A 14,356-nucleotide genomic window follows, 5' to 3' on the forward strand; every position below is an offset into this window, starting at 1 on the left:
TATATTATAAGGTTTTTAAACTTTTAAATTTTCATATTCAAAAGAGACAGAGACTTCAAATTCGATATATCGATTTATTCACCACTCTATGTTAACATTTCTGTGCCAAACTTATCCAGTGACTGGTCCATTGGATTTAGACATCCTCTGGGAAAATTATTATATATATATATATATATATATAGTGGTGCTGGTAGACGTTGTGGCTGTATCACAAGAGACAAATAGGTTTAGTGGTGCCAAAATGGTGGAAATACATTGTGTGTGTGTGTGTGTAGATTGTTTCTGATGTGTGGTGGTAAAGGATGCAAGCACAGATGAGAAAAGTGAAAAACTAGTCTTTAAGATTGAAATTCCTTGATGTTTGTTTTGTATTGAGTTACAGACACTCCCTTGTCACTCGGACAATCAAGAATAGTGAGAACTGGTTATGAGCTCTTTGGGAATATCTAACCAGAGATGCTATTATTCACCAATTTGCAATATAAAATGGACACATAAGCTACTATAGGCACAAGCATGGCTGTGTGGTCTTCTGCTATAGGCCCTGGCTGACTTAATCCTTGTGAGTGGATGTGGTTGACAGAAACTGAAAGAAGCCCATTGTGTGTGTGTGTGTGTTCCACTGTCATAAATACTGTCTTTCATTTCCTATCTTCCATGAAACCATGTCTGGTCATTGGGAAATATTACCTTAGTTGGGACGAGCTAAGGGTTGGCAACAGGAAGGTCATCCAACTGTAGAAAATTCCCCTCAAAAGATTTCGTCCTGTCCATGTAAGCATGGAAAAGTGGACATTAAAACGAAGACGATGATCATCACACATGCAGCCCACATTTTCAGTGTTAATGCATAATGGTGCCATTTCTCCAGGTGTTTTCTATTCATTCCCATTGTAACACCTGGACTTTTTCTGTATCTTTTAATCCGGCCATTTGTGCATTAGCATCATATATGCCAAGATGCTGGTTTGTTATCATATCCCTCCTCTCTACTCCCTACAGCTGTGGAGGCGCAATGGCCCAGTGGTTAGGGCAGCGGACTCGTGGTCATAGGATCGCAGTTTCGATTCCCAGACCGAGCGTTGTCAGTGTTTATTGAGTGAAGACACCTAAAGCTCCACGAGGCTCCGGCAGGGGATGGTGGCGAACCCTGCTGTACTCTTTCACCACAACTTTCTCTCACTCTTACTTCCTGTTTCTGTTGTGCCTGCATTTCAAAGGGGGCCAGCCTTGTCACACTGTGTCACGCTGAATATCCCCCGAGAACTACGTTAAGGGTACACGTGTCTGTGGAGTGCTCAGCCACTTGCACGTTAATTTCACGAGCAGGCTGTTCCGTTGATCGGATCAACTGGAACCCTCGACGTCGTAACCGACGGAGTGCCAACAGCAACAACTCTCTACAGCAATGGTGGCAACAGGATCAAGTCCTGCAGTTACTTTGTATCCAAGACTGGTCACCATGCTCACACGTGACCAATTTACTAAGAACCGTTGAGATAATATGATAGCCATCCAGCACCATATAGGATTCGGTTGTGTAACTTGCAACTAATTGAAAAGCCCGTTCTGCTGGGTTGACACTGTTTTCGCTTCTTTTAGTTAATGGCGACCAGAAATATTTCAGTTGGGGACGCACAGACAAGTGCAAATTTAATGCTTCAAAGGTGTGCATACGTGTATGTGCACACATGTGTGTATGTACGTATGCATGCATGCATGTGCGTGTGTGTGAACTAGAAACTGTTATATATTTATAGACTGGCAAAAGAAAAATTAAAAATATAATTCCTTTTCACATTGGAAGTTGAGTAGAAGAAGAAGATAATAAATTGTTAATGATGTTTAATCATTAACACCAAAAGGGGAAATCATTAGAACTCAACCTAAAATAAGTCATTTGATCTTAAACTTCTTTTTCTTTTCTTTCTTACATTTTTTTTTGTTTTGGTTTTTGTTTGTTTGTGTGCATTTGAAAGCTGTAAAATTAAAGTTTGCTTACAGCTTAGTTTGTTCTTAATAATAATGATGTTCATGTTTATATTTTTAAAAAAGATGTTTGTTTTTTTTTATTCATTTTCCTATTTAGTGTGTGTATGTTTGTGTGTATCTTCGTGTGAATGTGGGTAGGGTTTTTTTGTATTTTTGTTTTGTTTTGGGAGGTTCTTTGGTTTTTTTTATTTCTTTTCTCTTTTTCTCTTTCTTTCTGAAAAGGAGATTATTCAAAATAAATTAAAATTTGCCAAGCTACATTTTCTTGTATTCCGAGTTCAAAAGAAAAATAAAACGCACACACGGATTTTCTTTTCCCACCCTTTTTAAATGGAAGAGTCCATTTTTTTCCTGTCTATGACAATGGACTGTGCTCATTAGACAAGGCTTTGAAAGCAAGACTGTTATCCTTAGTAGTTACACTAATTAATTTATTGAAAGTATGTTCGCTCTAACGCAAGTTGTAAGCTCACATCAAGGTGAAGTTTAAAAATCAGTGTTTCAGTTTTTGGTTGAATTTAATTCACTTCATTTATGTGAATGTTCTTCAGAAAAGGATGGCCATTATATAACTTTATCTGATGAGAGAAGGCAGCAGGTTAGCAGAAATGTTGGCACAGCAGGCAAAATGCTTTGGGGTATTCCTTCCAGCTTTATGAGTTCAAATACTACCAAGGCCTTTCATCCTTTTAAGGTCAACTGAAACCTGTACCTGTAGCAAAATGAATGAAAAAAAATCGACCTCCACCAAAACTTCAAGCCTTGAGCCCTTTAGCAGAAAGAATTATTTTATAAGGGACCAAGTCACTCTTGAGACATTGGTCTACCTACAGAACTGATGGTTCCCTGTAAACTCCTTAATTGCAACAAATATTTCCATTATTATTATTCAGGTCATTGCCTGGAATCAAACCCGGAATCTTGGGGCTAGTAGCCCTCACTCTTAACCACTACGCCATATTCCCGTGGGCATATGGCAGAGTGGTTAAGAGCACAGACTACTAACCCCAAGATTCTGGGTTTGATTCCAGGCTTTGACCTGAATAATAATAACATCAAAATATTTCCATGTTAGTTCTTCATCTTTGGTTATTGCCCATCTATTTCTAAAGTCTGCCAATATTTTAAGACATTCCCTATCTTAACATTGGGATGACTTGATTTTAGTGCCACTTGTTCATGCCGTTTTATTGGCAGGAAGAATTATGAGAATGATGTTTGGGTCTGTTTCTCATTCTTTATCTGCAAACATGGTACTTTTTTTTTTGTTACCATTAATGTCCAGTTTCTTTCAGGAAATGGTTTCTTTGTGGAATCAGGAGTTAGTTTGTTGCTAGGGTACACTAAAAGAAACCTCATGCTGGAGGTAAAAGAAAAAAATTTCAAGTTATAGGGTTGCAAATGAGAAGCAAGAAGAAATAACATCATTTTTGTAATTCTCTCACACAGAATAACCAATGAAAACAAAAAAAAGCCAGTGCTAAAATGAAATATCAGTGGTACCCTGGAAATGATTGTTCCAAACAAAAAGGGAAGGTATTAATAAGGAAATTAAAGTCCTTAATTATGAAAAGAAAAAATTGTTAAAACATTATCGAGACTTTGTGGTTTAAAACATTATCGAGACTTTGCAACCATCTGGTTTTCAGTTCGGTCCCATTGCATGGCACCCTTGGCAAAATGTCTTTTATATCCCTGGGCTGATCAATGTTTTGTGAGTGAATTCGATAGGTGGAAACTGTAGAAGTTTGTCTGTGTGGGTGAGACCCCTTTTTGCTTGACAACTGATGTTAGTTTGTTTACATCCCTGTAACTTAGCAGTTTGGTAAAAGAGATTTATAGGATAAGTGCTGACCTTAAAAATAAGTACAATGGGTCAGTGTTTCTGTGCAAGAGGGTGTGCCAGTATTAACCCTTTTGATACCAACCTGGCTGAAACTGCCTCTGAGTACAAATATCTTGTTTTCATAAGTTTTGAATTAAAATCTTCCGCTAAACCTTAGTCACAATTTATGTTCCTAGCACTAGCTTAATGATAACTAACTTATTCTACTAAATTCTTTGTTATATTTAAAATTAATTGAAAGAAACACAAAGCATCTCAACAGAAATATGGTAACAAAAAGATTAAAATATATAATAGAGAAACAATTCTTGCACAGAAACACAAGGACCCTAATTTCTTAGATTGCTCCCTTCCTTGGTAGCAGTCTACCTGAAATTCCTTGTTACCATCACCGTTCTCTGACAGGTATTACATCCAATGACAGACTGGTTTCTCTTGGCTGATGTCATCACTATGCTTGCTGTGTTGTTGGCTGGGTCGTGATGACATCTGCTATGCTGTGACTGTTATTTTAGGTATTACTGGTACTGAGATGGTTATGGTCCATCTATTTAGTTGTATTGATACGGTATTAAGCTCTGAAGATATTGATTGAGAGGAAATAGAAAAGAAACTGGCATTCGTTGCTAAGCATAATTGTCTTGTCACTTTGTTTATTAGTTTATATATATATATGTGTGTGTGTATAACACACATATATACATACACCTACATATTTTATCCATTTTCTTCATTTTCTCATTCATATATATATATTTATATATATATATATATATATATATATATATATATATATATATATATATATATACACACACATATACATAATAAAATTTTGAATCTTTCATTGCCGCCTTGCTCCATGTCATATATCCGACAGTCCTGATAGTCAATAGATTCATGATATATTTCTTCTATATCACGGATTTATTTGTATTATATTATATTATATTATATTGTATTATATTACGGATTTCAGTTCTGCAAGAATGCCAGTAATCGTTGTCATCATCGCCATCATTGTCATCGTGAAGTGGATCATTGTTCTTGGTTTTTTTTTGGTGGGGTTTTCTATATCTTAATTCTTATTCTTTAAAAAAAATTTTTTTTTTTATTTTCTATTGCTGAATTTACTTTAAACTTTCTCTATGAGATTCGCAAAAGCTGGTCTTAGAAAGAAATAAAGAAAGAAAGAAGGGAAAACTAAAAGCCACAAATGATAAAAATGGAATCGGATTCCTTCCTTGTCTTGATAGTCTTAGCAAGACTTCTTCCATTAGAGCATGAATATTGTTTCCATGTCTTTGGGTTTATCAGGATCATGTCTGTTGACAACTGCAGTTTCTTGTTATTTTTTCTTATCTATTTGTGTCATAACTGATTTTCATTGTTCCTCCCGGTATTAATCCTCTTGCAATGATTCCGCCCCTTCCTTCTCCACAATGTCTTTAAATCTTATATAATATTATAATACATGTATAAGCACATCCATACACACACACACACATATATATATATATATATATATATATATATATATATGTATATTTAAGGAAAGGTATGTATGCACATATCTATATATGTATGTATATGAGACAGGCAATTCGGTTTCTATGAATGCCCGGCATCATTGTCATCATTGTCGTTGTCGTCGGTATAATTCTTCAAAACTCGGCTTTCATCTCTTCGGTTCTTTAAACGAGTTGGAAATTGCTCTCTAATGACAACGGCTTGTTTTCTCTGATAGGTATTGGTGTAGTAGTAGTCGTAGTAGTCGTAGCAGTACCAGCAATGTTGGTGTTGGCAGCGATGTCGGCGGTGGTGCCTGTAGTGCAAGGAAAGGAACAGAATGTTATTCTACATACAGTTAAGCCAAGATTGGATATAATTCTAATGGCTTTCATAATTTTTATTGCCCATTCCCTCTTGTCGATATGTGTTTTATTAGGAGAGTCTGTTTGGGCAATAGAAAAAAAAAATAAGCTGCATTTGACAGAACTTTACTTTTATTTTTGTTTTTGGTGTTTTTCTTTTGTTTTTGGTTGTTGTTGTTGTTTTTATGAAGAGCTAAAGCATATTTTGCTACAATGTAACTACCTTTTTTTTTCTTTTGTTAACTATTTATTTATATATTATAGTTTGGTATCTTTATATTGAACAAGTCGGATATGCTGTAATGGTCTTTTGTTGTTCTATAGGTTTACAATACTGACGATGACAATAATGATGATGATGATGATGATAAAAGGAACACAACTCTCTCTTTTATTTTTTATTTTTGTGCGTGTTTATGGATTTAGTCTGTTTCCCATGTTTCAAGGACTTGAAATGGTCTGTAAATTCCTCGGAAGAATCAGAAGTAACAATGGCTATGTTGGTGGTTGTGATGGTGCTAGTATTGGTGGTGGTGGTGGTGGTGGTGGTTGCAATAGTCAGTCTCTTAAAATATACCCATCAGTAATTTTGGTTACAGCTTTTTACTTTGAGTTCAAAATGTGTGTGTGTGTGTGTGTGGATATATGTGTTAGATTGATTTATTGATACATACATACATACATACATACATACATAAATATATACACCTATACATGTGAGCACTTTAATTTCTTCATTTCATATTTGTTTTTCTGTGCTGTTGAGACAGATACTTATTCAAGGCAGTATTTCATAACTGGATGCTCTTCCTGTTGCCAAACTTTAACTGTTCTCCAAATAAGGGATTTTTTTTTCTTTAAATCCTCTCTTGAGGATGCGATGTTCACCAGCAATCTAAACCAGCCAACATTATGTTTCAGCTCAGGCAATCTTCATGCAGGACAGTGGAAATGACATTGTGTGTACATGCACACACACACAAACACACACACATCCACCCACCCAATGGGATTCCTTACTGTTTCCATTTACTGATTCCAATCGCAAAGCGTTTATTAACCTAAGGTTATGTTAGAAGGTAATTATCTAACATGCAGTACAATTATACTGGATTCGAGACCTCTTAACTACACACACACACACACACACACACACACACACCACATGTAACACACACGTCTTGACTACAAGGTATACATAACACATATATACACCAATCCTCACTATAAACTACAGGAATCCTATACACACGTCATCACTGTATGCCACACATATCATATACATGTCATCACTATATACCACACACACACACACACACACACACTATATATATATATACTCACTGCCTCTTTACAAACCACACTTAATATATACATACAAACCTTTACTACACATCACTCCTAACACACACATACACACATATATATATATATATGTGTGTGTGTATGTGCATGTGTGTGCATATATATATGTGTGTGTGTGTGTGTATGCACACACATGCACACACACACATTTTCACTATAAATTGTGCATAATATATGCATACACATCCTGACTATATACCACACACCACACCACATATTACTTGTATACACTTTCTCACCAAACACCAGACAGTATGTTCTTACTCATTGCTCCATTCCATTCTGCGTAAGAAACCATTGCATATATTGAGTAACACACACACACACACACACACACACACACACACTTTCTCTCACTTTGTGTAATCCCAGATCAGATTATGTCCTAATATGTGATGGGTCAGTTATTGACGATTGTTCAATTAGCTCCTTCCATGCCAGGATTAGTTTAGGGGTCATTCTATCAATAAAATGTCTGCAGATATTTCCATATACAAAAAGCACCGAGTCTTTTGAGAGAGAGAGAGAGAAAAAGCAAAAAGAAGTAAAAGAAAAAAAGAACAAACAAGCAAACAAACAGTACAAACAAATAAAAAGTAGATAAAAAGATATAAAATTGCGATAAAGCCAAATGAGGAATTATGAAAGTAATATCATTATGTCATATAGTTACTGTGATTCCATAAGTTAACAGCGGGGAAGAAAATGGATAAAGCTATGATAAAGTGCAAAATAACTAAATCACCGTTTAGGTCATCTTTTCATCCAGTGGCTCACTCCTGCCCTGTTTTCTGCCACCACCACCACCGCCACTACTGCGGCCATTGCTTTCACGTATCATTAACCTCACATTTCAACCTTCCAGCCTCATCCTTGCTGTCTGTTCTGTCATTCTGTTTGCTTGTGTCTGATGGCTACTTGTTAGAGAGAAAGCTGCTTCTAATTCTCTGCCACTCAAGAAGATTTTCAGTCGTGTCCATTTGATAAAAAGCACCGCAACGGTAGTGAGGCATTTACTGATAATCTCTCCACGTAACGAAATAAGTATCGTGACTTGATTCTTCGTAAACAGTTAATTAGATAGTCACAGCAACAATTGCAGTGCTCCATTGACCTGCCTGTCATCATGATAACTCTGTAATCGATCTCAAAACTCCTGCTTCAGCATTGATCTTACAAGTTCCTTTCTTTTTTTTTTTGTTTTGTTTTGTTCTTTTTCGTATATATATTTTCCTTCCTCGTGACGACAGGCCACTCATCTTTTATCATGGCAACGGACAAATCTAACGCACCCCTCCCTCACCCAGCCACCAGCCTACACCCAACCCCCACCCACACCCTTTTCCGCCGTTCTGAACAGATTCAGCTCCGGCAACATTTTGTGACATCTGAAAATTGACAGATAACATTCATATCTGTGTAAAACGTTCTGATTTGACAAGCTCTTATCGACTAACTGGTCAGCGACTACATTTATCAGTGATGCTGATAAATATGTACAGGAAAGGGATGCATCTTCTCAGCTACCGATGCAGGCCTTTAGTGCGACTGATATGAGAACTGAGGCTGACCTTCAAAGCAAGCATTTTAAACACAAACATGGCTATGTCAAATGGAAGGAGACTGATTTTGACAAAATCAGATTGTGGACATTCTACAAAATTAACGGAGATGTTAATTAATTTAGAAGCATGACTGTAAATGAGAAACGATGGTATATTTGCTTAATCATTTAACATTTAAAACTGCCATACTCAGCCTAAATATTTTACCTGTTTTTTTTTTTGTTTGAACTGGTCAGATCTGGTCTCTCACACTTACCCTACAATGTCATTCTAGAAAATAAACAATCACACCACCAAAAATCTCAAAGCTGTGAGATAATGCCTGGTTAATTCAAAATAATGTGAATAATTAATCTTGTTGGGACTTATTGTTAATTCTTTTGATATTCATCTCACCTGGTAGCCTTGTGTGTGGATTTGGCAGATGGAAACTGAAAGAAGCTCATTGTGTTTGTGTGAACCCATGTTTTGATAACATGTAATGGTTGTAAACAAGCATCACCATCATACAAGCAGTGTTGTTCATTTTGCGGTCTTCCATGGAAAACATGTCTGACCATGGGGAAATGTAACTTGGCTTGGAAACGGGTGAGGGGTTGCCAGCAGGAGGGGGCGTCCATTTAGAGAAAATCTGCCTCAACAAATTCTCTTAGAATCATGCAAGCATGGGGAAGTTGGCATTAAATGATGAGGATGATGATGATAATGACTGTATTTCAACAGGAAGATAGTATCAAAAGAGTTAATTAAACAAACTTTCAAAATGCCTTAAATATTATCAAATAATTCATTTGACTCTTAACACCATCTCTTCCCCCATCTTTATGCATCTGTGCTTTAACCATCCATTATGTGAATTCTTCAATATATATTGAAGTTTAATCTATGTACTAATGTCTACCAGTTTCGTTAGTTTGACAATTGTTCCGTTGCTGAATATTGAATCTTATATTCTGTTGTGTCTGGGGAGAGTCATTTTCTTATTGTGCCTTAAAATTTAACACACTCACCAATAAAATTTCCACTTATTTCTTATTTTTATTTTCCTAAAATTTTCGTTGCATCTTGCAACCTTTTCAATAGTCTTGACTCTTGAAAATAAAAATAAGAAATAAGTGGAAATTTTAACGGTGAGTGTGTTAAATTTTAAGGCACAATAAGAAAATGACTCTCCCCAGACACAACAGAATATGCTTCAACACACGAAATCACATAATAAATCTTGCAAACCAAATCCAAAAACGAATCTTATATTCTTACCTGTAATATTTAGTTAGCCTTCATTTAACTCCAGTTAGGTTTTTCAGAGAAAAATATCAAGAATTCATTGATGTAATAATGATGTCTACAAATGACAGGTGACAGCTGTGATTTCCTACTAACCAATAATATATTCCAAATAAAAGTAAAACCTCACAGGTGATACTATAATTAGCATGGTTTCATTGTTGGTGTTAGCAAGGGCATCCATCTGTAGAAACCATGCCACACAAATACTGGAGCGCAATGCAGTCTTTTGGCATGCTGGATCCTAGAACCATCCAGCCCATGCCATAACGGAATGGTAGAACTAATATTTGTTGTTTGTACCTTAAAGATTGATCCTGAAAATTATCAGCTGCAAGTCATTATTTATATCTTTGACACTCACCGAAATTTTTTCCTCTGTACGAAAAGGTAGCCTCTCTTTCTCTCTCTTTCTCTCTTTCTCTCTCTCTCTCTTTCTCTCTCTCTTTCTCTCTCTCTCTCTCTCTCTCTCTCTCTCTCTCTCTCTCTAAAGTTTGGCCTTATCTATTTGGACAGATAATTTATCATTCCTTTCTATCATCTCTGGGAATATTCCAGTTTTTTTTAAGTTCTTAGACCTAAGACTCACCTGTATACATTCTCCATGGAAATCTCTAAAACTATTTTGGTAAATGCTTATTTTGCATTAATCTTCTGCCCCCCCCCCACACACACAGATGTTTTCTTTTCTTCCTACCCCATGTTCCTCTCTTTCCTCCATCACCTGACACACTTTATTCTCCCAACTGTGAAGTATATCTCATATATACATCTAGTTCTTGAATAGAATTGGTAAAACAGTTAGCCAAGAAACCCATCTGAGTTTATTCTTTTACTTGTTTCAGCTATTTGACTGTGGCCATGCTGGGGCACCGCCTTTGGTCGAACAAATCAACCAGGACTTATTCTTTGTAAGCCTAGTACTTATCTTATCAGTCTCTTTTGTTGAACCGCTAAGTTACAGGGGACATAACTTAGGGACATGTGTTTACGTCCCCAAATTCTAGTTGGTACAAAAATGTCCCACTATCTGGGTTTCTTGCCGTTTTTTTATATATATATATGTATACACACACACACATATATATATAAATACACATATCTATCTACACACATGTATGTATATATATATATATATATATATATATATATTTATACACACATGCATATATACATACATATGCATATACACACATATATATATATACAACGAAAGTTCTCCAGAAAAGTTAAGGAATTTTTTGTTAAAAATCTCCCCACCAAAGTTTACATCAAAAAATTAAAAAATAATAAATAAACTGATTAGAACTACCAGCAAAGCCATTCTTTTTCCTTTTTTCAAATATACATACATATCTATATATATATATTCAATCCAAGTGTTTATGTTCCTGTAATTAAGTGGTTTGGCAAAAAAGACCGGCAAAATAATTATCAAGCCTAAAAAGAAACAAGTTCTAGGGTTGATTCATTCAGCTAAAATTCTTCAAGGCAGTTCTTCAGTATGGCCGCAGTCCAATGACTGAAACCGGTAAAGATATAGAATTGTTGAATTATTTGAGTCCAAATGGTTACAGATGAGTAACCACTGGTTCGTTGTTTTATTGTTTTTGCTGTTGTTTCATCCCAAGTTTAACCCCCACCACAACATATTATGTTCCCCATATAATACCAGTAATTCGTTCTTTTTCTTTTGTGTTTGCAGTGGAACAAGAAAATGACCTCCTTGTGTGCGGAGACTGCCAGACCAACTTCCCGCTGCGGGACATACAGAAATTCATCAAACACAAAGTCCATCGCTGTAACAAGGAAAACATAAGCGTTTTGGACTCTGAAGCTGAATATGATGATGATGATGACTCTGGGACCGAGGCCATATCACAGATTGGCTCGAAGCAGCCCAGCATCTCGGCGCCGATCGCGCGCAAAGAGGCGCTGGATACGAAACACTCGCCTCGCTCGTCCGAACCGATGAAAGAACTGAACCGAACATTGGACAGCGGTCATTCTAATAAACGCAAGGAAGAGGACAATGGAAGCCAAGATCTACGAATTAGTTTGCCTTTAAAACCAACAAAACAAGTGGCCGATGCAGAATCTAATACGACACATTCAGGTCAGTAAGCAATCCTTTTTTTTTCTGTTGTTGTTTCTGTTTAACCCAAGGTCAGCTATACTCAAAGATGCCATGGCCAGGCATCTTATCTTTCATTTCAGATATATCATATTTAACTGTGAGTGCAGGCATGGCTGTGTGGTAAGAAGCTGGCAGAAACGTTAGCGCGCCGGGCGAAATGCTTAGCGGTATTTCGTCTGCCATCACGTTCTGAGTTCAAATTCCGCCGAGGTTGACTTTGCCTTTCATCCTTTCGGGGTCGATAAATTAAGTACCAGTTACGCACTGGGGTCGATGTAATCGACTTAATCCCTTTGTCTGTCCTTGTTTGTCCCCTCTGTTTAGCCCCTTGTGGGCAATAAAGAAATAAGAAGCTTGTTTCCCAACCACATGGTTCCAAGTTCAGTCCCACTGCGTGGCACCTTGGGCAAGCGTTTTTCTACTATAGCCCCAGGTTAACCAGAGCTTTGTGAGTGGATTTGGTAAATGGAAACTGAAAGAAGCCTGTCATGTGTTTGTTTGTCATGTCCTGCTAATTCCTGAGACTTAAGTTAACCGTACACATCTTTGGAACACTTTGTATACCAATTCACTGTGGTCATAGCTGTTGACCAGTGCAGCCTTCGCTCACGGTCTACATAGCTTTTAACCAGTGCAGTCTCTCGTGGCACTCCGTTGGTTACGACGACGAGGGTTCCAGTTGATCCGATCAACGGAACAGCCTGCTCGTAAAATTTACGTGCAAGTGGCTGAGCACTCCACAGACACGTGTACCCTTAATGTAGTTCCCAGGGAGATTCAGCGTGACACAGAATGTGACAAGGCTGACCCTTTGAAATACAAGTACAGTGAGAAAAAGTGAGAGAAAGTCATGGTGGAAGAGTACAGCAGGGTTTGCCACCATTCCCTGCCGGAGCCTCGTGGAGTTTTAGGTGTTTTCGCTCAATAAACACTCACAATGCCCGGTCTGGGAATCAAAACCGCGATCCTACGACCGCAAGTCCGCTGCCCTAACCACTAGGCCATTGCACCTCCAATGCAGCCTCTCTCTACTCACTGATCAACAGCTACGTATGCAGACACTTGTCCCCATAGCTGTTGACTGTTCTGTTCCCTCTGCCAGTATATCACCCTCCAAGTCAACCATCATGAACCAACTCGTTATCTAAAACAGATTAGCACCAACCACTGTGCTGTGCAGCTATTCTGCACACCTGCAATTCACTCTGCACACTGCACTTTTAGATACAATTTGTGTCATACAGTTCTCGTTTCATTCTTACATATCTACTTCACCTCGTTTTCTTTTTCTTTATGGTGACAGCTTGATGGTGGTGGTGGTTTTAGTGATAGCTGCGCTACTGTAGTTAAATAATGTTTTTCTTAAGTTTTGTTGTTGTTAATTCATTTGCTTTCTTTTTTCTTTTTTTTTCCTTATTGTACTTTTGTCTCGGTTTCATTTAAAAACTGGAAATAAAATACAAGGTCGTCGTTATGATGGGAGTGTACTGTACTGTATTGTACTGTGGGGGTGGGGCAGTCGTAGTGTTTAGCTGACACTGTTTTAGTTCGTTACTGTAATTGTCTCCTGATTAAGTAATGTCATTTTCGTGTCTTTATGGCGCTGTTAAAGTAATAATAATTTTAAATTTTTACAGACAAATCTTGCTTGTTCCTCCAAAGGAGACGGTAGCCGAGTGGATGGCAGATAGTTTCAGTATAGAACTGTGCAGTATGAAATGACGGGATGTGGTAGCAAGCTAGAAATCTGTCTTCTGTTGAGGCGAAAGTACATCTAGTCGTATGCGTTTTGTGTGTGAGTGCACCTGTGCATGGATGTGTGCGTGGGGGTGTTTTTGTGCAGATTTGTATATAAACATAGCATAAAAGATCCCATGGTGCTGTCTGCATCCTAAAAACGCGGCTAGCTTTTACTGACTTATATCTGTATAGCTTTGCAATATGTGTTAAATCATACATATATATGTGTGTGTTATATATATATATATATATATATATATGTACGTGTGCATGTGTATATGTGTATGTATGTATACATATGTATGTGTATGTATGTATACACGTGTTTGCGTATATATGTTTACATGTGTGTGTGTATGTTTATATACGTGTGTGTATGTTAACACGTGTGCGTATGTATGTTTACATGTGTGTGCATATGTATGTTTACGTGTGTGCGTTTGTATGTATACGTGTGTGTGTGTGTATATGTATGTGTATATATGTATGTGTGTATGTATATATATGCATGTATATATAGGTATGTATGTATGTATATATGTGTGTG

The 14,356-nt window shown here is 37.1% G+C and overlaps 1 protein-coding gene across 1 annotated transcript in view; it reads left to right on the top strand.

The window, feature by feature from the left end:
- LOC106871651 (B-cell lymphoma/leukemia 11A) overlaps nt 1–14,356 on the top strand; it is a 283,917-nt gene that overhangs the window by 234,470 nt on the left and 35,091 nt on the right. Inside the window, exon 2 of the mRNA XM_052971922.1 lies at nt 11,638–12,048. Within this exon, the coding sequence (XP_052827882.1) occupies nt 11,638–12,048 (411 nt within the window). The remainder of the gene's footprint in view (nt 1–11,637; nt 12,049–14,356) is intronic.

Source organism: Octopus bimaculoides, chromosome 11 (genome assembly GCF_001194135.2).
Source record: "Octopus bimaculoides isolate UCB-OBI-ISO-001 chromosome 11, ASM119413v2, whole genome shotgun sequence".
Lineage (NCBI taxonomy): Eukaryota > Metazoa > Mollusca > Cephalopoda > Octopoda > Octopodidae > Octopus > Octopus bimaculoides.